Source organism: Coffea arabica, chromosome 4c (genome assembly GCF_036785885.1).
Source record: "Coffea arabica cultivar ET-39 chromosome 4c, Coffea Arabica ET-39 HiFi, whole genome shotgun sequence".
NCBI lineage: Eukaryota > Viridiplantae > Streptophyta > Magnoliopsida > Gentianales > Rubiaceae > Coffea > Coffea arabica.
In genome coordinates, this window is record NC_092316.1 from 51,950,588 (window position 1) to 51,973,363 (window position 22,776).

Below are 22,776 nucleotides of genomic sequence, written 5' to 3' on the forward strand. Positions count from 1 at the left end.
CAGCTTCCACTGTAAAGTACTCCATACACTACTGTACTTACTAACGAAAGATACATTTCGCATTTTCCCAAAACCTCCCCAACCATACCATTTGCGGTTTGGTGCATTGTAGTGTGTACACACACAGTCTCGCGCACCACCAACTCATATTCAATTATTCATATAGCAGTAGTACAAAACACCCACACGCTGAATTTGGTCATCTTCAATTCCCCCCGTCGCCACCCCACCCTACCCACCATTCCCCCGCCTATCGCCACCCTCGACCACCGCCGGTCCTCCTCCACTTTCACTCTCGATCGATCACTTGTGATGCTCGGACAGTCTGTTTCCTCAGTCTCAACTTCGTCCCCGCATTTTCTCTCTCTGCCCCCAAAGTAAGTTGCTCTCTCCTTTCTCTGTTTTTTTTTTTTTTTTTTGTAATCTTTTTGGAGCTTTCTTTCTGTAGAATCCCTGCACTGCGGGTAATTTTGAGGTTTTGTGGTTCAAATGTTGGATTTTGATGCGTGAATTTATGCATGCGATTTTTTGTTTTTCTGTAGAAGAGACTGATACGTATGGGGCACAAGAAGCGAAACTCCGCTGCCCGCTCCAAACCCTCGGTTTCTTCACCGGCGGCTGTTTCTCCTTCCCCTCCGGCCGTGGTGTCAGCTGCTGGCGACGGTGCTGTTGCATCAGCCGAACAGCCAGAAAACCTAATCTCGTTGAATCCGTCGATTAATACAGCTGAAGCTCCGTTGAGTACTGAGTCAGAAAACAGGTCGGAAAGCCTTAATTCAGCTTCTTCTTCCTCCTTAGCATCGACTTCTTATGCTTCTATTAAAGGTGAATGTGAGCGTGCTTTGACGGCCTTGCGCCGGGGAAATCATACTAAAGCCCTTAGATTGATGAAGGAATTGTCTTCCAAGCATGAGAGTTCTCCCCATTCTGCTTTGATTCACCGTGTTCAAGGGACTGTGTGTGTCAAAGTGGCATCCATTATCGATGATCCTAATTCTAAGCAGCGGCATTTGAAAAATGCCATAGACAGTGCGCGTAAAGCGGTTACTTTGTCGCCTAATTCGATTGAGTTTGCTCATTTTTATGCTAACCTGATGTATGAAGCTGCAAATGAGGGGAAGGAGTACGAAGAGGTTGTGCAGGAGTGTGAGAGAGCATTGGCGATTGAGAATCCAGTTGACCCTGGGAAGGAGAGCTTGCAGGATGAGAGTCAGCAGAAGTTAACTCCAGCTGAGGCCAGGATTGCTCACGTGCAGAGTGAGCTTCGGTCACTGATCCAGAAGTCGAACATTGCATCCATCTCGACTTGGATGAAGAACTTGGGGAATGGGGAGGAGAAATTTAGGTTGATTCCTATAAGGAGGGTCTCAGAGGATCCAATGGAATTGAGGTTGGTTCAAACAAGACGGCCAAATGAGATAAAGAAGGCAACTAAGACGCCTGAGGAGAGGAGGAAGGAGATTGAGGTTCGGGTGGCTGCTGCCAGGTTGTTGCAACAGAAGTCAGAGTCACCCTTGTCACAGGCTGATGGTGACAGGATATTGGATTCATCTTCTGGGTCAGGACAGAGAATGGGAGAGAGACGGAAAAGTGGAAGCGCTAGGAAGAATGCATCTTCTGCTGAGAGGAAGGACTGGGTTAGGTCATTTTGGAATTCCATGAGTTTGGATAAGAAGAAGGATCTGCTTAGGGTTAGGGTTTCAGATCTTAAGGCTCATTTTAGTTTGTCCAAGGATGGGGTAGCAAATGAGGTGATCTGTGAAGCTTTGACATTTGCTGAAGCTAATAAAGACTGGAATTTTTTTGTTTGCTGCCGATGCAATGAAAAATTTGCTGATGCAGACTCTCACATACATCACGTTTTACGTGAACATATGGGGATTTTGTTGCCAAAAATGGAGAGAGTTATACCTAAAATTGTGGAGAATGAGTGGGCTGAGATGCTTCTCAATTGTGACTGGAAGCCACTGGACGTTAGTACAGCTATAAAAACCCTTGGAGAACAATCAAAAGCTCACGGGTCTGAATTTCTTGATGAGTCTTATCCCAGAAACGAGACTGAAGATTTCAATGAATGCTTTGCTGACAGTTACTGTAATGAAGATGAGTGGGATTCTTCACCTAGGAAAAAAGAATCAGGGGATAACTGCAATGGTAGTAGTATTAAGAGCAAAGAGTATGATAAGATCTCAGACATTGTTTGGATGGACTGTGATGATAATCAAGAAACTAAGGCATGCTTCCCTCAGGATAGCTGGCCAGTGTCTGATGACATTGAGCGTGCAAAGCTTCTTGAGAGAATCCATACTATCTTCCAGGCCCTCATAAAACATAAATATCTCGCTTCAAGTCATCTCAACAAGGTTATGCGATTTGCAGTGGAGGAGTTGCAAGGGCTAGCTTATGGTTCACAACTTCTTAATCATAACATTGACCAAACACCTTTGTGCATCTGCTTCCTGGGTGCTCCAGAGTTGAAAAAAATTCTGAAATTTATACAGGAGCTTTATCATTCTTGTGGCTTAGGTAGATATCCTGATAAAGGTAATGCAGTGGATGATGCAAATAGTGGGAATCAAGGTGTAAAGGTTTTGGAGAAGTTAGTTTTGAGTGAAGATGCTTCATGTTTAAGTTTGGATGAGCATTTCTTGCCACAAAAGCATATTCCCAGCTCTTGCCATAGTGTAGTAACTGGGGATATTAGTGCTGCAAATTTACCTGATATGAGCAATGACAGTGGTAATTTACTTGACTCTGATGCTTTATTATCCTGGATATTTTTCGGTCCTTCAAGTGGGGAACAGTTGGCATCATGGATGCGGGGGAGAGAAGAGAAAGCACAACAGGGTATCGAAATTCTCCAGTTACTTGAGAAGGAATTTTACAACCTACAGGGCTTGTGTGAGAGAAAATTGGAGCATTTAAGTTATGATGAGGCACTGCAGGCCGTTGAGGATCTCTGTTTAGAAGAAGGTAAGAAAAGGGAGCATGTAACTGAATTTGTCCGGAGAAGTTACGAGTCTGTTTTAAGGAAACGACGAGAGGATCTCATTGAATGTGATAATGAACTTACCATTATGAGCAATAGGTTTGAATTGGATGCTATATCAAATATCTTGAAGGAAGCAGAATCTCTAAATGTTAATCAGTTTGGATTTGAGGAAAATTATGGTGGCATGACATCTCAATTATGTGACTTGGAATCTGGTGAAGACGAAGACTGGAGAACGAGGGATTATCTGCATCAGGTTGACTCCTGTGTAGAAGTTGCGATATCTAGACAAAAAGAACATGTGTCTGTTGAGGTTGGTGCTTTACTCATTGATTGATCCTTTTCCTACATGTGAATTGTACTACTATGCTACTTATCCTTACTTTCTGTAAATGCAGCTCAGTAAAATTGATGCAAGAATTATGCGAGTAATAGCTGCGATGCAGCAGTTGGAAGCTAAACTTGTGCCTGCATCTGCTTTTGATTACCGGGCAATCTTAGTACCCCTAGTGAAGTCATATATGCGGGTTTGTTTTGGACTTTCTTACATTCTAGTTGACTCATCCTATGCTTTTGCTCACTTTTTTAATTTTGATGGCTTTGTCTTGCTGTCTTTCTTTATGTTCTCTTTCTCCAGGCTCACTTGGAGGATCTTGCAGAGAAAGATGCCACAGAGAAATCTGATGCCGCCAGAGAAGCATTTTTGGCAGAACTTGCTCTTGATTCTAAGAAGGGCAGCAGCGGAGGAAGTGATAATGCTCGTCATATGCATGAGAAAACAAAAGATAAGAAAAAGAACAAGGATTTTCGAAAAGCCAAGGATTCAAAGGTTCGAATTTCGTGTTGAGATATCCCTTTGTGTTACCGCCTTCCTAGTTGGTAGTTTATTGCTCAGCTGGAGCATTTATGGTTGGCAATTTATTCCTTTTCAGGCTAATAGTGGCAGTGAGCTACATATGCTTTCCTCAGAGACTACTAAAGAAATGTATGTTTGTTTTCTAGTCTGAGCATGTTAATGTGAACCATCTGAAGTTGATCTTTGTTTTATAAATACGAGTAAGGTTTTGTTGCAGCTCATATCCAGTCACACACGAGGGAGAAGATATACATGCTGAGATAGTGAATGCTGGAAATGGTGACACCTTAGAACAAGAGGAAGAGGAAGTCAGGCGTAGAATTGAGCTTGAAGCTGAGGAGAGAAAGCTAGAAGAAACTTTGGAATATCAAAGGCGTATTGAAAATGAAGCTAAACAGAAGCATCTAGCTGAGCAACATAAGAGAACTGTAGGGATAAATCCAGAAAAAGTTGCTGCAATTGCTCACTCTGATACTTACTTGAAGCAACAGGAAGATGATCATGATGTCAATGTCCAATGGAAATATAGAAAAAAAGTGAGTATTTTATATTTGTAACTCCTGGAATAAAAAATAGATGGATATTTGGTGCCTTTCGGCTTTCTTTCTTCGAGTCAGAGGACATTATTGAACAGACTGTAACTTATGACCTGCAACTTTTAGGAACCCATGGTACAGAAGAATGGATTTTCAAATGCCATGGAAGGTTTTCTAGAGGATGGCGTTGAAGGAGTTGGACAAAAAGCTGGTAACTTTACTTGGCTGTGTAATTGTTAATTTGTTGTTGCAATATGGTTTAGGATTATTAGAATTGGAATGCTTGTCACTTCTTGGAGTTTGGCCATGTCTTATAGGCTTGCCCAACGGAGGAAGCATAGAGGATGGCCTGTTGCCTTCTGATCGACGGTCAGGAAGGAGAAATAGACGGCAAAAAGGTGCAGCTAGACTTAACCAGCCCGTGCTATCAGAAAAGGAAAACTTGGAATTCAAATCCTTGGATGAAGCACATGGTGAGTTCAATATATGCATTTCACTTTATAATGAACTCTTTTGATGCGTATTATTTTGGAAACAGTTTTAAGTTGAATTTTAGTTTATGATTTGCTCATAGCATCAATACTCTAATGGGAACTTTAACAACTGTCTAATACTTCAGAATGATTTGAAGACTCTGTTGATCCTAACTTTTTGGCGATCCTAACCCTTGCCCCTGTCATGGAATGTGTTCCTTTGGTGGGTTTAGGTGAACGATTAAGTATCTACTTTGAATTCATTGGTGGGCATATTCTTTCTCACCTAGCCATTTGCTAGTTAACAATTTTTTTAATTTATTTTTCCGAGTTAACTAGTTGATATGTTTGAGTGTCTTTTGCTTTTTAACTTTCTTGTAGTTTCCAGTTTGTCATGCATCAAGACATTGGCATGTTGGTTTTGCTCTTGTGGTTTCCAGCTGATTCTCAGTCAACTGGATGTTATTGGGTTCCATCCATCTTGTCTTTTTGTCTGATCATTATCATTTGAGTTTGCTCCCTTTCATTGTTTTCTTCTTCTTGTTTCACTTTCTTCTGTGGTGTTGGCAGCAGTGCTCTCCTATACGTGATTGAAGGGGTTTTTTGGTCCTTGGCTAGAGTTAAATGTGCAACCTCATGTACATGCAAAACGATTCAGAAACTGAGCATCATGAATTTTCTTAGTTGTTTTTAGTAATTAATCTCATAACTTTAATCGACTCTTCTCATAGTCAAATTCTGATAGGACTACATATCTCTTTATTCATGCTTGATTGAATTTGCTTCATTGACCTTCTTTCTTTCAGTTTAAGTCCACCACATGGCTAAAAGTTTGTTCATTGTTTCTTAGGCTGTCTTACTTGACTAGCTTGGCCTTATTTTAGGTAAATGTTTTGGCCAGTTCATTGAGGTGGTTTATCTTGAGGTTCTATATCATATGAGTAAATATTTGGGCTGATATGAATAAAGTATTTTCATTTTGTCTTATTTTTTGATTTGGTGTTTTCAACGTAAAAATTGTATCAATGGGATTGGCTTGCGTGCAAAGGCAGATCGCTTGTATTTTAGCTGTGCTAATTTGACGAGACTCGAATATTTTATGGAACTTAGAGAAGTTTTTCTATCATTTTTTTTACTCTCTTTGGACATTTGGGTTTCTTGTTTAATTATATTTTTTTAAGGATGTAGATGGAGAATGAGGAGGACAGGTTGTATTTTGAACATTAAAAAAGAAGGAATAAACGGACAAACATCTCTTGCCTTGGCAGGTGGCAAGAGGGGTTCAGTGTGGTGTTTGGAACCCATGAACCAATTTGGAGAATGACTGAAAAGAAGTAATGTTTTTCCCGAGTTAAGTTTATGTGCGAAAAGTCAAAGATATATACACTTGCACAACTTATCTACGGATCTTGTGGTTTTGACTACATGAGTTTTTGATGGGACTCGTGACGGAAAAGACAAATATTTTGAATTTATTGCTATTGTTGATAGATGAAATCTGTATCTCCATTTTGGTTATTTATTGATTTATTGATTTATTGAGGGAGGCTATGCAACTCTACCAAATGTGAACTTCCTCGGTGAGGACTGTCAAATTAGAAATCTGATCTGCATAATAATTGAGGTAAATACTGAACCTTATGAGGTGTTGCATCCCTTGGTAGTGTTTCGAGACCCTTCACTCTACTCCACAATTGTAACCTGGGCACTACATGAAAGAAATGGGACCACTATCAGTCTGCCGCTTCTGGTGTTTGAGCGGCTTCACTCCTTTTTCATTTCCTCTTTCCCAGTTCCCAGCTCCAAGACTGGTGGAAGAAGGGGCAAGAGTGGTTTAGCTCCTACACCTTCCTATGCAAACAGCTGCTCTTAGACATTCTCTTTTCCTGTTGCTAGAGTTATTTCTTCCTAGATGTTTCTCTCCTTTCATTTTGAAAGTGAAACCAAAGGAAAAAAAGGAAGAAATGAAAAGACAACACTGAGCATCAAGCTAAGAAGTTGCATTGTCCTGTCTGTCTCATCCTTGAGGGAAATAGGAGCTGTATAAATGCAGGATGCTTGTGCTCATTAAGTGGTTGCTTATGCCCTGTTCAGTGTTAAACAACCAAGATAAAAGAATAGAAATAGGTTACTCTTTGTTGTATTATCAGGTTTTAAGGGGGAATTTCATACAATGATAATCAGTAATTGTAGCCAACTCCTGAAGGTTGAGGGTAATAACCAATCTAGTCATTAGTCATGGTGGATAAAAGTCGTGTGGTCTTTAGCTGCTCTTTGCAATAGATTCATTTGATGCATTAGAGTTTTCATCTGTCCTGCAAGTCATAGTGCTTCAAACAAGCATCAGATATTAACGGTTGTGGTAGTTGGGACGCTTTATTGGTAGGTGGATTTAGGATTGTTGACTTTTGAACTGTCTTTTAATGTAGAATAATTTGATGGTAATAGTCAGTTTTTTAGTTTTTCTTTGTTTTTGGGGGCAGGGGTGTGTGAGGGGTAGGGAAATAGTCATAACTTTGTATTAAGTGTGAAGCATAAGTTGGGTCTTGGGTTTCAGTGATGGTCAACCAATTAGGAGGCCCCAAACGAGAGGCAATTTTTTTTTTTTTTTTTGCTTTTGCATTCTTCTTGGTGGAAGTATATGGGAATTTTTTTGCTTGTTTTTGTTGAAAGTGAATCAAATAGCATTTTTTCCTCAGTTCTTTAATGTAATTGTGAGAGATTTGTCCCAAAATCCATATGTGCATGTCATGTCTAACTAAAAAATTGTTGACCAGATATGAAAGAGAAGCAGAAAGCTTGTGAGCTTTTTGGTATCTTACTTTTAACTTTCATATAGATACCTTCCATAAAACTAACAAAATTGATATTGACAACTAGCAGATGATTTTGAACAAAAAACATTTGGAACAAAAAGCTGCATATGGTATTGGTTGTGCGATCATTAGTTTGGTAGGCGTTTGGAACTTTAGATGGATATTCAGATTTTATTTGATAGGTTGACATATCGAATATGTGCACATAATTAGTATTTTATGAATTATGAGCTGCTTAATGTTTCTCACCTGGTTTGAACTCTGCTGTGGAAATTGGTGCAGGAGTTCGAAATTTCCAATAAAATACTGGATCATTATCCATTCAGTATCAGTTTGGAAATACTGATGTCAAAAATATGTTTGATGATTAAGAATCCAGTTTTTGGTTAAAGCCGAGTGAAACCAACATCTGAAATCAATCTTTTATCCAACTTTGAACAATTGGCATTTTTGATGTGTTGAATTTTTTATACCTGTAGTTGTACTGAAAATTTTGCTGGGCACCGATGAATCTCAGAGAGTGAATATCTGTGGGTTTCTTCTGAGTGGTAGGGTAGGTTCTTTGTTTTGGATGTCCTTAAGATTTTTCCCTGAAATGCTTTTCTCTCTGTTAGCAGTTATTTTATGCTTGTTTTTTTTATGGAGTATGGAAAGGGTTGTGTATCTTAACCTAGAAATGAATGACAGTGAACATGGCTTGACAAATTTTGCCATAGGGATGTCCTATCTAATGTTTTCATAAGGTTTAGAGGTGATCATCTTGTTGATGTGGTCTAAGATAATGCTTTTCAATGCTTTACTATTGCAAGTTCTTAGTCGATCCTCATTTTCCCTGTTAAAGTTCAAGGAGACTGGTATAATCTCACTCCTGTTGCAATTAGTTCGATACATAAGTGAAAGTTCGTTGTTGTTTTCCAGAGTGTTTATTGTCATTGTAATGGAATTAACTTTTCTTCAAATCGCACATTTTTTCATTTTACATTATTTTTGTAACTTCATGTAACATCTATAGTATTCTCCTGTCTTTTTTGGATGCACACTCTGATTTCTATCATTTCACATTGCTTTTGTTATTTATGTAACATTTACAGTATTCTCCTGTCTTTTTTGATGCACACTCTGATTTCTATCATATTTGTTGCTCATCCTAATAGCATGCTTTTAAGAGATTTACTGTATTATGTTACAACTGCACAATTATTTGAAAGATTAACAATCCTGTTCTTTTGTTTTAGTTTCTTTTTCCTGCAGAATTAACTTTTAAGATTTCCTATGATATCTTTTTACTTGAGTTCATCTTTTATTAAAGATTTACAGGATAAAATTATTCTTTCTTTTTCTTATTTTTGGAGGAAAAATATCATTATTCTTGTCCTGCAGATGATGGAACAAAGACATTGAGACAACTACAGGCAGAGGAGGATGATGAAGAAAGGTTCCAAGCTGACCTCAAGAAAGCTGTACGCCAAAGTCTTGGTTTGTCTCTTTCTCAAGACATGATGTGCTTGTTCTTTGTTTTAAATTATTTTGTTTGCTGGTTTAGCTAATTATTTAGTGAGTCATCAGTTCCAGATTATAGTTCATGTTGTATATTTTACCTGTGTAGCATATTAGAATTAGTATAATCTTTTGAACTTTTCATTTTTTTAAGATTTAAAATCTTGTGCTGTCTATGAAGAACCCATTGCGTGCTTTCCTATCTCTGTGTTTGGAGTGCTGTTATTTGCTTTTAATCTTTTTTTGGAGAAATCAAGAATTGCAGTGGGTCACTGATGATTTACGTATACATGCATGTATTTACGTATGTAATTTTATACATGTATGTGATTGTTGTGTTGTTTCTGTCTGTAGTGAACATGCATATATTTGGATTGTTTTTGCCAGAGTCTTCTACAAACATGTGAGCAAATTTCCTCCTGATACCAATTTTTTTGGAAGATGAAGAATGACCTTATTCTCTTCTGAGTACAGCCTCATTGAGCTTGTCTAAAGCTTCCTTTTGCATGTACTATGTTGGAAAATTTGCCCGCAAGAATGAATGGGATCTCTTATATGAAAAAGATTAGTTGCCTCATTTTGGAAGATAACTTGTTCTGATTTCTGGATTTTCCCAAACCTGTTTGTTGTGATCATGAACAAAATTTCCTGGCTTAATCAGTATTTGTCTGCAAAAATAAAAAAATTACTAAAGGATAAGGTGGTTTGGTGAATTTGGTAATGATTGCAGCACAACTAACTTTCTTGGCTTTTGACCCAGGGACTATGACTAAATTTAGTCTGATCATTAGAGATATTTCATGGTGATGCGCTTGCGTGCAAAATCAGTGTTATAGTTTCTCATGAGTCAATTAAATAACTTGTACCTGATGTTTCCATCTTTTTGTGTTGTTAATGCCAGATTCTTTTCACGCGCATCAGAAATTGCCTCTTGCAGCGAAGTTGGGAATGCCGCCCAAAACCTTTCCTGCAGCAACTGACTCGGTCATTTCTGCTGATGAGATCATGACTGAAAACTTAGATCAGATGGATGTATATGGTACAGGGTTAAAGAATGAAATTGGCGAATACAATTGCTTTTTAAATGTCATTATTCAGGTTTGATATAGGAACCTTTTCCATGTATTACTTTTGTTATTGTGGTGTTGGCTTCTTCTTGGGGTCAACGATTAGCTTGGTTTTTTTTTTTATCTTCAAGTATCATGTCTATGCTGAGTTCTGTTATTTTTGGCGTCTTTTATTTTCAGTCTTTGTGGCACTTACGACGGTTTAGAGATGAATTTTTGAAGAGATCATTATCAGAACATGTACATGTTGGGGATCCTTGTGTTGTATGTGCATTATATGATATTTTTGCTGCTCTGAACACTGCTTCAGTGGATGCACGAAGAGAAGCTGTTGCCCCTACTTCCCTGAGAATTGCCCTTAGCAACCTCTATCCGGATAGTAATTTCTTCCAAGAAGTAAATCTTTGAGCCGTTTCTGGTGGTTCTTCTTTATTATTTATTTTTTTTTCAAGTTTTCCTTCTATCTGCAATTTTATTAGCCTGTAAAACCTACAGGAGTGAATGCTTGTGGTGTCTGATTACTCCTCAGTTCATAAATTTTGGCTAACACGAATGCTACATACAGGGACAAATGAATGATGCTTCAGAAGTGTTGGGCGTCATATTTGATTGCCTTCATCGATCATTTACTTCAACCATGTGTACTTCTGATGCCGAATCATTAGATAGCAACTGCATGGGCTCTTGGGATTGCACAAATGGTGCTTGCGTTGCACATTCTCTTTTTGGCATGGACATATTTGAAAGAATGAATTGCTACAATTGTGGTCTGGAGTCCAGACACTTAAAGTACACTTCATTCTTCCACAATATCAACGCCAGTGCTCTCCGTACTATGAAGGTATATTATGTTTGAGTCTGGTCAAATATCTAAGTTTATTACATAAATAATAGTGGAAACTCTTATCCTCTTAACAAAAAATGTGGTTGTCTGCGGATACCTTTCAGGTTATGTGTCCAGAAAGCTCTTTTGATGAGCTTCTGAACCTTGTTGAGATGAATCACCAATTAGCTTGTGATCCTGAAGCTGGTGGCTGTGGAAAGCTTAACTACATCCATCATATTCTGTCGACCCCACCACATGTTTTCACAACAGGTATCTATCTGTTTTATTTTTTTTAATTTTTTTCAGTCTTTTGCCTAAATGCAAGAGTGAATTAGATGTCGAAAGAACTACTTTTTTTGTTCATTGTCGATATTGCAGAAGATCTAAATTACCTCTTTGCCTATGCATCTTTCAGTTTTGGGTTGGCAGAATACCTGTGAACATGTTGATGACATAAAGGCCACATTGACAGCCTTATCTACAGAGATGGATATCAGTGTCCTTTATCGTGGTCTTGATCCAAAAAATAGGCACTGCTTGGTCTCAGTGGTATGCGTCTTTGGATTATGTTTTGGTGATTATGAGCGAACTTGTATCTGAAAACTGGATTAGTTGTCCTATCATTACCGGTCTCAACTATTGTTATTTTTCTGGAAAAGTTTGATTATTTGCTTATTTTTGCGTCCTTTAAACATTTCAGTATAATCAGATAAGAGGTTCCTTAGACTTGCATGCAAATATGTGGTATGTGCAGATGTGCAAGGCAAAGGTCCATTAAATTGTGCTTATTTTTCTCCGTTTCAGGGGATCTTGTACTGGGGAAGAGTCTTGGTTTCGTTAATTTGGAACTAGCATTAGATATTCTGCTTCCCTTTTCCCCTAAATCATTGCTTTTTCTTCTTCCTGTACTCCGAAATTTATTTAAAATAAAAAAAGAGACGCAGCTAAGGTAGGTATGCATACATGAGTTCATATATTTCCCATGAAAGTTTTGATGGCTGTTGTTTGATCAGATATCTAAAAGATGTTGAATTCCTTGTGATTCTCTGATTTTTCTAGAGAATTTTTTGTGCTTCTTCAATTCGTATCAAGTGAGACTTGGTAACAACAATTAAGCTTTATATGACAAGATGAATTTTGCATTTCTGTCTTAGTTGGTAATTTATTTTGAATAATTCACTTGGTTGGAGTTATGAAAGAATTCATGAAGAAGCTTATGAACCTTGCGTGATATTTATAGCTATTTGATTGAACAGTTAGTTAGAAGGTTTAAATGGTTTAAGCATTCTACTCAAGCTTCACAATAGGTTGTTGAATACTGTTCAAATTGATGACATAAGCTGTGTCATGGCTAATTATCATTTGTAACTCTTTTACTTTTATGCTGGATGTCAAATGCAACATTGTCAAATCCCTAGAGAAGATAAGAAAAAAATATTAAGAGATTCTGATTGAACAGTTAGAAGGTTTAAATGATTTGAGCATTCTACTTAAGCTTCACAAAAGTATGTTTACTAATATTACAGCTTGGTTATTTGTGGGCTAAAAATAGTTAAAACTCTTGAAACATCTGTTGTGTAGGTAAGTATTTTTTTTTTCCAAGAAATAAGGGAAAATCTATATGCCCTCAAAGCTGCACTTGATACATGGTTAAAATAATTGTTCACTTTCTTGATTGTGGTTGAAAATTCCAGCCAAAATTCTTAATTGATAATTATAAGGGCAAATTGGACACTTTGCAAATTGTCTGGTGTGTCTCTATCTGTGGCATCTTTAATTTATCCTTGGCATTCTTTCTAATTTTATCAGTATTTTCTTTATTCTTTTTTAGCTTTCAGATATCTTACCTGATTCCATTTCAGATTATCTTAAGCCACCACCAAAACATCTACAGTGACCCCAGAAGTTTATTTTGGTGGTGGTGTTGGTTTTTTTTTCTTTTTTTTTGTTTGGTTTTTTTTTGGGGGTGGGGTGGGAAGGGTTCATATTTGTTGAAAAATAGAATCTTAAGACTTCAAGTATGATACATATTTTAATAAAACTTTGGAGTATAATTGTCTGAATAGAAGTCATGTGAAGAAGGGAAGTTTGTTACAAAACCAAATGTTGCAAGAATATGAATGACATTTATTCTCGGTAAGTTTTAAAAATATTATTGAGGGATTTGAGAGTTTACTATATTTCGGGCGTTTTTTTTTTTGTGTTGTTTTTTTGTTGGGGGGGGGGGGGAACTGTGATATGTTTAGTTGCTCTGATTCAAGCCATCATTTTTTTTTACTCCACTTGTTTGACATTAGATATGTGTGTCCAATTTACTTTGTTGATCAACTTTAGCTTAGCATCCGTCACTTCAAAGGCTTTCACCATCAACACCCCCACCCCCACCCCCCTCCCCCCCCCAAAAAAACACCGTGCGGGGGATGTTTCCCTTTCACACACACACTCAGGCACACAGCCAAGGCAAATATGTCAACAGAGAAACCTTCCCTTTAAATGCTGTTCTCTCTCTCTCTCTCACACACATGCACACACACTGACACACGCCCCTCTTCTGAAAAATATGTTGCTTAAAATTCCTGATCTTTTCAGCACCATGGACAAGATACAATGAACAACTTCTAATGCATTTAAATGCTATTCGATAGCTTGTGAAGTGGTTATTTTAGTTGTATTGGTGATGAACGTGACTGGACCCTCATCTTTGAAAAAGAATGGTTGAAAATTTTTTTTCTAATGGTCTTTTCTCAATTTCTTTTCTAGGTTTGCTATTACGGGCAGCATTATCACTGTTTTGCGTACAGTCAGGATCATGAACGGTGGCTTATGTATGACGACAAAACCGTGAAGGTAAATCTCATTTGTCTTGCTTTTATACCTTCTATACCTTTGTTTCAAGAAACAAGTAAACATCTGAGGTTTGAAATATAGGTAATCGGTGGCTGGGAGGATGTTCTTACCATGTGTGAGAGAGGGCATTTGCAACCTCAAGTCCTCCTTTTTGAAGCCGTGAATTAGTGTGATGGGAGTTCATCGCATAAATTATATATTTACCATGGGCTACAAGTCGCTCGTCAAACGCATCCATGAATTGATATACTTGCCGTGTACAGCTAGCTCTTCAAGATACACACTTCCTTTAATATAATAGGGGAAGTTGGAAATGTCACGAGTCCAGAATTGTAAAATACGAGTAAAAGGAGATTTTGTTGTGTATTTCAGGAGGAGAGCAGGAGACATTGGCCTGCAGCAAAGTTTTGAAAGAAGTTTTGTCTGAAGATTAGCGAGTAAATTGAACCGAGAGAGTAGACTTTGGTGCTAACTAGCCTGTTGAACTGAGCCTTTGTTGGTGTTGAAATTAACCAGGCATCTCACAAAACGAGGCATTTCGGCTGTAAAAATAGGATTAAGTTGTGACAGTTGAGGGCCAGTAAATAGTTGCCTGCCTGGCCCTAAATTAAATAGTTGGGGCATGTGAAATGGCAGCCTCTTAAGTGGCACTTGGCAACTAGCACCTTTTGTTAGCGGATGGATCCTTGCTACAGATGTATACAGGAAAGTTTAGTTTATTAGTTTCATATATTATAGCTCATTGTTTTCCAGTACGATGAGGAAGTTGTGTACAGATGAGATGTTTTACCCTTTAGGGGTTACCTACCACCCCAGCCCCCCATAGTAAGTCTGCATTTTGCAACACCTAAAAATTTTGCAGAAAAGTTTTGGGTAGCGTATTGTGACGAGGGACTCTGTAATAGGGTGGATGATGATGATGATGATGGTGGTGTTACAATTGATAAAAGCGAGATCATGTGCCCTTCTAATACTGATCTACTTTTTCCTAATTTGCTTTAGCTTCCTTCGCCCGCCACACACACACCACCACCCATCCACCATGCCCCAAAAAAGACCAAGAACCGGACTTTTTCAAGTAAATAGAGGGAAACTATCCTATATTTTTTCAAGCGTATATCCAATTAATTTTCATTTTTATAGAGAATAAAAGCAACGCTGAAAACAAATATCGTGAAAGTAACATTTTTGAAATACAGGGAAATTATCTTACATTTTTTAGAACGAGAATGTAATTAATGATCACTTTTACTGGCAAGCATTTTTTGTAAAACAAATATTTTCATTTATTTATAGACTGATATCTAACTAATTATCGCTTTGTATTTGCTATATTTATTTTATGTCACTCGGTCTTAAAATGTAAAAGCTATAAGCTAATAATTTAATATGATTAACAAAAACTGTTCAACTAGGATTTTTGTATGAATATAAGGTAATACAAAGGAGGAGCACAATTGATTTATAATTTAGTGGGCAAACAAGGAATTTTTGTCCATATATTTATTTTGGTGAGAAAATGAATGTTTCTAGAGATGCAAATTTTTTGTGCATGTATTTATGTCATGCAAAATATTCATATATACCTTTTGCAGAAAATTCATATATGAAAAAAATAAAAACGGAGACAATTAATATATCTAGATTCTAGACTCAAATTTTGCAGAAAATTCATATCCTATTATAAAAAGGGACACAACCAATACATGTATATTGTAGATTCGTGTGTAGATTTTTTGAGGGAAACAAAGGTAGAGGTATGTAGGGGTGTGCAAAATCGAAAAATTTCGATTTATCGTCCGAATTCGAATTGAATTCAGAATTTTGAATTCAGTAATTCGGAATAAAATCAGAATATCTGATTTCAAATTAGACAAAATCGGATCGAATTCGGTAACTGAATTTTTCAAATCGGATATTCGGATTTCGAATTCACAATTCGAAATCGGAATTCGGAATTCCTATTTCGATTTCAAATATGTTTTTCATATATATATATATATATAATATTATTATTATTATATATATAATATAACATTTATATTATTATAATAATTTTTATATTCTTGAATTTGGTGATTTGGAATTCCTATTTCGATTTCAAATTCATTTTCATATATATATATATATATATATTTATATATATGTAATACAACATTTATATTATAATAATAATAATATTATTATTATTAATATATATATATTCATGAATTCGGTGAAATTGAAATTTACCGAATTTCGAATTGAATTCGAAATCAAAATCGGTCAAAAATTTTGACACCAAAATTTCAAAAAATTCCAATTTCAATATTTCGAATTATCGATTTCGATTCATTCACATTCCTAGAGGCATGACAGCCACAGACCACAAAGTACAAAATTGGGATATTAATTACAAAGAAACTAAGATAAGAGGGCATAATCGAAATGTAAACGATCATAAAATCAGAAATGAAGACACCAATACTATAAGATATCAACTCCACAGCCAGGGAAAAGACACAAAAGTCCAAAATCAACACCCGAATTACACGAAAATCAAGACAATTGACTGTAGATGAGGATTTGCAGCTTTATGTAGTTTAGGATAGGATTAGGATTCTTGTTCTGTACTAAAACCAATGTTTTCAAACCCGGATCGGATCGACTGGTTCGATCGCGATCCGGTCATGTGTTCAGTTCGGTTCATAGCTTGTGTTGACTTTAGAGGTGAGCAAATTCGGTTCATACCGAATTTATAACCGAGTTTTAATTCAATTCGGTAATTTGAAATCGGGTATTTGGTAATTTGGTACAAATTTAGTACATACCGAATTCACCGAATTCTAATATAGTATGAAATAGGTAATGAGATTATGAATTTGATGATAACCGATTTCGCATTCAAATTTGGTAATTGAAATAGGGTATTGCATTCGAATACCAATTGGTATATAAAATTATATAATATATGGATAAATGCTATTTATTATTAGTATATACTACTAATATATTATTATATTATATAAGTAAATGCTATTAATAATAATTAGTATATGATATTATCATCATATCATGTACTTATAATAATAATAATATATAATAATGTACAATATATTATTTTAGTATTTGTTAATTGTTATATGACTATAATAATACAAATATATAGTAATACATAAAATATAAGATAACTATAATACTTATTATTTTATACATGAGTAACATGACTAGAATTAGATAATAATTAATACATATATGTATAATACTAAATATTAAACAATAAACATAATTAGTAATTAGAATTTAGATATTGGTAATTTGATACATCATTTGTGTTTGAATTATTGAATATTTGAATGCGTAATCTGTAATTTGCAAGTATTAGTGTGCTCTAAATTTACATTACATATTTAATATAAAAATTCATATTATCTATTCACTAATCTTAAGGTTTTAAGTATAGATAAGACAACTAAACAGTGTAAGTGAATGCATATGAATTGCAAATCAATGTATTAGTGTATTGATCTTCACAATAACATATGTAAGTAAATAAGTTTTATTTTGATTTGAAATAAATTATAAGTTTGTAACTAATATAACTTATCACTAATCATTGTAATTTGTAAGTTTGTAACTAATATTACTTATTATTAATCATTATAAATTATAAATTCATTGTAACTACTAACTAATATTACTTATTATTAATCATTGTAAATTATAAATTCATAAATTATCACTAAATCATTGTACAGTTTAAGGTTTATTTTAGTTTAAATTAATCACTTTTTATGTGTTTCTTAAAAAAATAATAAATAAAAGATATTAGGGATACAATTGATATTATATATTCATCAGGGGAGGAAAATGAAATTATCCATTTTTAGAACCAGGCGCCTTAGGGTAAAGCCCTTTGCTATCACTGAACTCACCCTGGCCGTTACTTTTGTCTAAGCTTCCACCACCGTTACTCCCAGCACCTCCCTCCCGACAGCTCTACAGCAAGAAAACGTAATCGGCCTCTCTGAAATCATCAATAGGACTCCACTTGAGGTAAAGCTTAAATTTATCCGTTTTCTTTAATATGCCTGTATATATATGTCACCGGTGCTTCGAAATATTAATTCTTTTTGCAAGCTTTAAGTCGATATACTTGTTATTGAGCTCTGCAATCGGAAAATCATTATGTTGAATTATAATTTTGTCTACTACTAGGTTATCTTGTTGCATTTTCACTGGATTTTGAAAATATACTGCTTGATTTCGTCGGCATTATGAACAATATACTAGAAATCTTGACCTTGACACAATTGAGATGCATATCATCCTTATATGGTAGAGATTTTACTTCACTTTTGTGTGGTTCATATGGAGCAGACTCGGAAGGTGTTCTATCAAATGTTTGATTAATCTTTTCTTTTCTAAGATGAATTCGGTTAGACCGAATTCATTATCTATTTTGAATTTGAAATCGGTTGCGGAATGAATTCGATTATGACCAATTCGAAATTGAAAACGGTTTAGATGTCTATAAGTCGAATAACCGAATTCACTGAATTCATTGCACCGAATTACCGATTTTGCACTGAATGCACACCCCTAGTTGACTTGGTCCATGAACCTGTTAAACTCGTAAAAAACCATTGAAACCGTTAAACCCGGGTCGAACTGTGAACCGCAGTTTTTTAATTTTTGGCAAAATTGATTGAATTTTGAGCGAAATTAGCTAAAGTCTAGACCTAGTCTTTAGTTCACTCTTCAGTTTCTTCGCTTCGCCGCCGCTTCCGTCTTCACCTTTGGCTTTGGTCTTCAATCTTCACGCTTCCTGCCTTCCTCTGCAATTGCTGCCGTCCCTAATCCATTCTCCAAAGTAACTCCAAACTCCAATCTTGATCCATAGCAATTTCCACACTTGCTCATCGATCAATACCCAATTTCTCGCCGTTGGATTTTCCTCCAGGAATTTGGGCGATAACCAGTTCAGCGGCCCAATACTTGCCTCACTGTCAAAGAAGAACGGCTTAAATTTAGTGTAAGCTTGCTAAAAATTTAATCTCATCCTCGTTTTGGTTCCATTATATAGAGTTTCGGTATTGCATGACGTTAATGTTTTACTTTCTTGTTTCTTGTTGCTGGAAACATCTTTGCTTTTGGTCTCTTTGTATCTCCCATGTGAGTGTTATCCTTGATCTTTTGATTGTTGTTGACAGAAAATTACTTTCACTGAAAATATATTAGATAAATTATTAATCATCAACCAGCCTCTCTCTGACTGAAAATCTGTACAAAATGGAAAAGTTTTCAGTTCTCATTTGTTGTTCGGTTTGCATCTTTATATCCAGACCTACATTCCAAAGAATTATAACTTATAAGGTACAAAACAACTGAACAGTTTTCTGGGTTGCCGTATATATATGCTCTCATGAACTGCTTGATCTGTGCCTGGTATGGCTCACCTCTGTTCTTTGATTTTGCTGTAAGTCAGGTTCTTCATGAGATGTGTGCCAATAGTGTTACTAAGCTGGGGAAAGTTTCATAGATGTGTGCCATGCAGTCAGGTTCTTCATGAGCCAAGAGTAATATTTTTACTGATGATCACGTCTAACTGAAGTTAATTGCGCCAAATCTGTCCTGAAAAAAGTTGTCCGTACTCTGGAATTCTTCCAATTAAGCTATGTAATGTGAATCTGCTTTCGGTAGTGTTTGGTTTATCTATATAGCCTAACAGATTCCATGCACAACAAAAACTGACATGTATTGATCCACACACGTCACTGTCAAGCAAAGGGTTTAGGATTTAGCATAGCATCTATCCAAATATATATCTCAAAGAACCTTCAACTTTTTAACTCCTTTTCTTCTTTTGCATTAAACAATTCAAATAAGTTAGCAATCCCACCACCTTCACCTTGCATCTGCATGCCCGTATAAATACATGTCCACATCTCAACAATCTGGAACCAAGCCAAGTCTTCCATCCAATCATCAACGTTTAATTCTTCATCGATCTATAACCAGAATTTTTCAAAACCCATCAGTAAAATTTGAATCTTGACCTTTTCTTCTCTCTTTCAGACCTTTTCTTCTTTAATACAATATTATTAAATGGATCGCATAGCAAAATTGGCTTCACAGAAGGCTGTTGTGATTTTCAGCAAGAGTTCTGGTTGCATGTGCCATGCAGTTAGGTTCTTCATGAGCCAATAGTATTACTAAGCTGGGGAAAGTTTCATAGATGTGTGTCAATGGGGAAAGTATTACTTCTATACTTTTGCCGAGGATGATATTTTATATGTCTTTGGAGGTGTCAAAGAAGTTTGACTTTGGGAAAGGGAAGTTGTATGATGTAAATTGCCTTTTGTATATTTTAGTTTTGGCAATTATTACAAGACTAGGATTATCTTTTGCTAAGGATTACAAGACTATTTTAGTTTTGGCAATTAGTTTTGGACCTTTTGATTGTTTTATAGACTTGTATTGTTTTTTGTTAATTCTAATATTTAGACAATTGGACATGTAAGTTGGATAACTATGTTAATTGTGTGTGTGTTAATTGTTGGATATTGCTCTTATGTTAATTGTGGTTTAGCATTTATATCTTATTCTGTGCATAGGGGTGTGTGTGTGTGTGTGTCTCTCTCTCTCTATATATATATATATATAATTATTTATTTATTTATTGAACCAGGGTTGAACTGGTCCGACCGGTTGAACCTTGATCCTTTTACTTTGCCGGTTCAATTGAAGGTCCGGGTTTTAAAACATTGACTAAAACCCGTTAACCTGCGTCACTTCCAGTTCTGTACTAAAACCCTAAAAACCGATGGAGGGGAGTAGCAGCGAAGAACTCGTGATGTATAGAGCTCCAGAAGAATTTGAAGAAGTGAAAAAGGACCCTCTTATTGAACTCAATTTAAACGATTCAAAGGAGCTCTGGCTGATTCAATGGCCTGTTAATCAAGTAACCTTTCTTTTTAATCCAATTACTTTTATTTCTGCTTTCGCTTATCATTTTCATTAGTTTTCTCATACTTTTAGCTCCATTTATGCGGGATTTTCTAGTTGAGAGATCATTAATTTTTGTTAATGTGCAATTAATTGAAAACGATCAATTTTTAGAAATTAATTTTCAGTTAATATTCTGTTAATCTTTCTTGACGTTAATCAACTCGAGTAAAATTTGAAAATTTTGAAAGATTTACAATAGAGGATGCTTTGCCATTCATAATTTGGTGAATTTGATGGTGATTGCTGGTTATTGCAGAAGAGAAGTCAGTCTAGTAATATGAAGCCTAAATTTTGTTAGTGCTGTGGTTGTTTGTTTTACGTGTTACATTATCATGCTTTTGGGTGTTCCAGGCTCCTGATTTGAATGGACAGCAAGTGTCTTTAAAGCTTCACCATGATGGACATCTGGGTAGTTTCGAGGGTTCATCCGGTACTGCTATTTTTCCTGATCACTTTTATGTTATTCCATTGTTTCCTGCATTTGATGGTTTTGTGCAAAAGTGGTTTCTAAATTTGTTAAAATCCAAGATTATGTCAACGATGATGATGGATGGCATTGTTTTGTGTCAATACTGTCATAGGAAAATCGTATGAAGTGGTAAGTTTCAAGTCACAGGAGCCAGAAGCGACTGTATTCCTGTCATCAACATCAGAGTCCAGAATCGGTAATTATCTGCGATTTAACATGCAATGGCTACTATTATTGTTGTTATTGGTTGAGTCACGAGTGGCGTTTTTATTTTATCTGAGAAAAATAATAAATTGACAATCATTGTAAAGTGCATGCTTTTTATATCCAAATGCAGCTCTTTTAGGAGAGAAGTTTCTGGAGAAATATCCATCAAGCTCCCATAATTGGAGTAGGTTCTAAGTTGAACATTGGTTGGCCAAAAAAATATTACAATCAAAGCAAGTTATGAGTTATTTGAGTTGTTGAAACAGGGAAAGTGAAGATAGAGAAACCTATTCGGGTTACCTATTTAAGATGTTGAGTTTGAGTCTATATTAACAAAGGCATGTCTTAAATTACTCTATGGATTTATAATATCACGGACGTTGTTGCATGCAAAAGTTTCTGTGAAGTTTGACGAAATAGGTATTGCTAGCAGAATCATGTAAAACTAAAACAACAAATCCAATTATGGTTTTGCTCAAATGGTTTATATAAAACTAGAGAATCAAAGATCTCACTCCAGATTTTCGTGTGAATGAAATGTAGCTTGATGCTGTTATTGTTTTCAATGACGCTACACTTGAATATGACTTATATGTGGTAACAGCTGGGAAGATCTCACGGCGCGTTTCTCTACTGCATTATCCGGAGCCCAGTGAACTGAAATCTGGTGGGTTAGCCATTAAACAAATGGTGCAAAGGTCTGCTGCTTCCTTGACAAATTCAGCACATCATTATAGAACTCCTACGCAAAGTACAAGGACAAGAAGTTTAGGGGCTGTGAGTGGCTATACTTCCTCTATACGTACTCCAAGAAACAGAAGTTCTAGGTCCGGGGATGCATCAAAGAGTCCATTGAGAAGAGATGTGGATGAGCCAGGTAGGTCGATTGACCATTCTGTCCAAGATTCAGGAAAAGAACATAGAGCTGATGTCTCTTCTGGATCATTAGAACATCCTAAGCAAAAAAAATCGAATAAGAGGTTGAAGATGTTCTGATTGTTAGAGACGTGGAAGAACTTCAGTTTCAGTTATATGTTGCATTGATCCAAATTTTAACTTTTTCATGGCAACAATTGATCCTTCTTCACAATGTATCCTATTTATATACCGTACCAATTTTAAGTTTAGATCTGTTCTCCAATGTGCATGGAAAACAATGAGCTGAAAAAAGAGAAATTTTGATTTGACCATTAAGGTGCT

General features: G+C 36.0%; 2 protein-coding genes across 12 annotated transcripts; both read left to right on the forward strand.

Moving 5' to 3' along the window:
• The first annotated feature begins 147 nt into the window (after window positions 1-147).
• On the forward strand, window positions 148-14,881 carry LOC113740384 (uncharacterized). 6 transcript variants are annotated; one of them, XR_011813247.1, is made up of 17 exons: window positions 163-377; window positions 543-3,305; window positions 3,391-3,519; window positions 3,630-3,821; window positions 3,925-3,977; window positions 4,054-4,384; window positions 4,511-4,595; window positions 4,702-4,857; window positions 9,054-9,149; window positions 10,072-10,268; window positions 10,418-10,633; window positions 10,803-11,078; window positions 11,186-11,333; window positions 11,479-11,612; window positions 13,824-13,910; window positions 13,992-14,167; window positions 14,283-14,665. XR_011813247.1 is itself a non-coding variant. In XM_072046359.1 (16 exons), exons 2-16 carry the CDS (start codon window positions 558-560, stop codon window positions 14,319-14,321), a joined length of 4,875 nt encoding a protein of 1,624 aa, XP_071902460.1. In that variant the 5' UTR covers window positions 148-377; window positions 543-557; the 3' UTR covers window positions 14,322-14,665. The 6 variants fall into 6 exon arrangements, 4 of the variants coding, with proteins under 4 accessions (XP_071902460.1, XP_027123797.1, XP_027123796.1 ...); XR_011813248.1 differs by having other exon boundaries at window positions 4,066-4,384; XM_072046359.1 differs by lacking the exon at window positions 13,992-14,167 and having other exon boundaries at window positions 148-377; window positions 4,066-4,384.
• Window positions 14,882-17,784: 2,903 nt separating this feature from the next.
• On the forward strand, window positions 17,785-22,703 carry LOC113739351 (mediator-associated protein 2-like). Of its 6 annotated transcripts, none has more exons than XM_072046368.1 (7): window positions 17,796-17,945; window positions 18,655-18,762; window positions 18,853-18,924; window positions 20,691-20,853; window positions 21,252-21,330; window positions 21,482-21,565; window positions 22,181-22,703. In XM_072046368.1, exons 4-7 carry the CDS (start codon window positions 20,716-20,718, stop codon window positions 22,570-22,572), a joined length of 693 nt encoding a protein of 230 aa, XP_071902469.1. In that variant the 5' UTR covers window positions 17,796-17,945; window positions 18,655-18,762; window positions 18,853-18,924; window positions 20,691-20,715; the 3' UTR covers window positions 22,573-22,703. The 6 variants fall into 6 exon arrangements, with proteins under 6 accessions (XP_071902466.1, XP_071902465.1, XP_071902468.1 ...); XM_072046366.1 differs by having other exon boundaries at window positions 17,797-17,945; window positions 20,581-20,853; XM_072046369.1 differs by lacking the exon at window positions 18,655-18,762.
• Window positions 22,704-22,776: the final 73 nt, after the last annotated feature.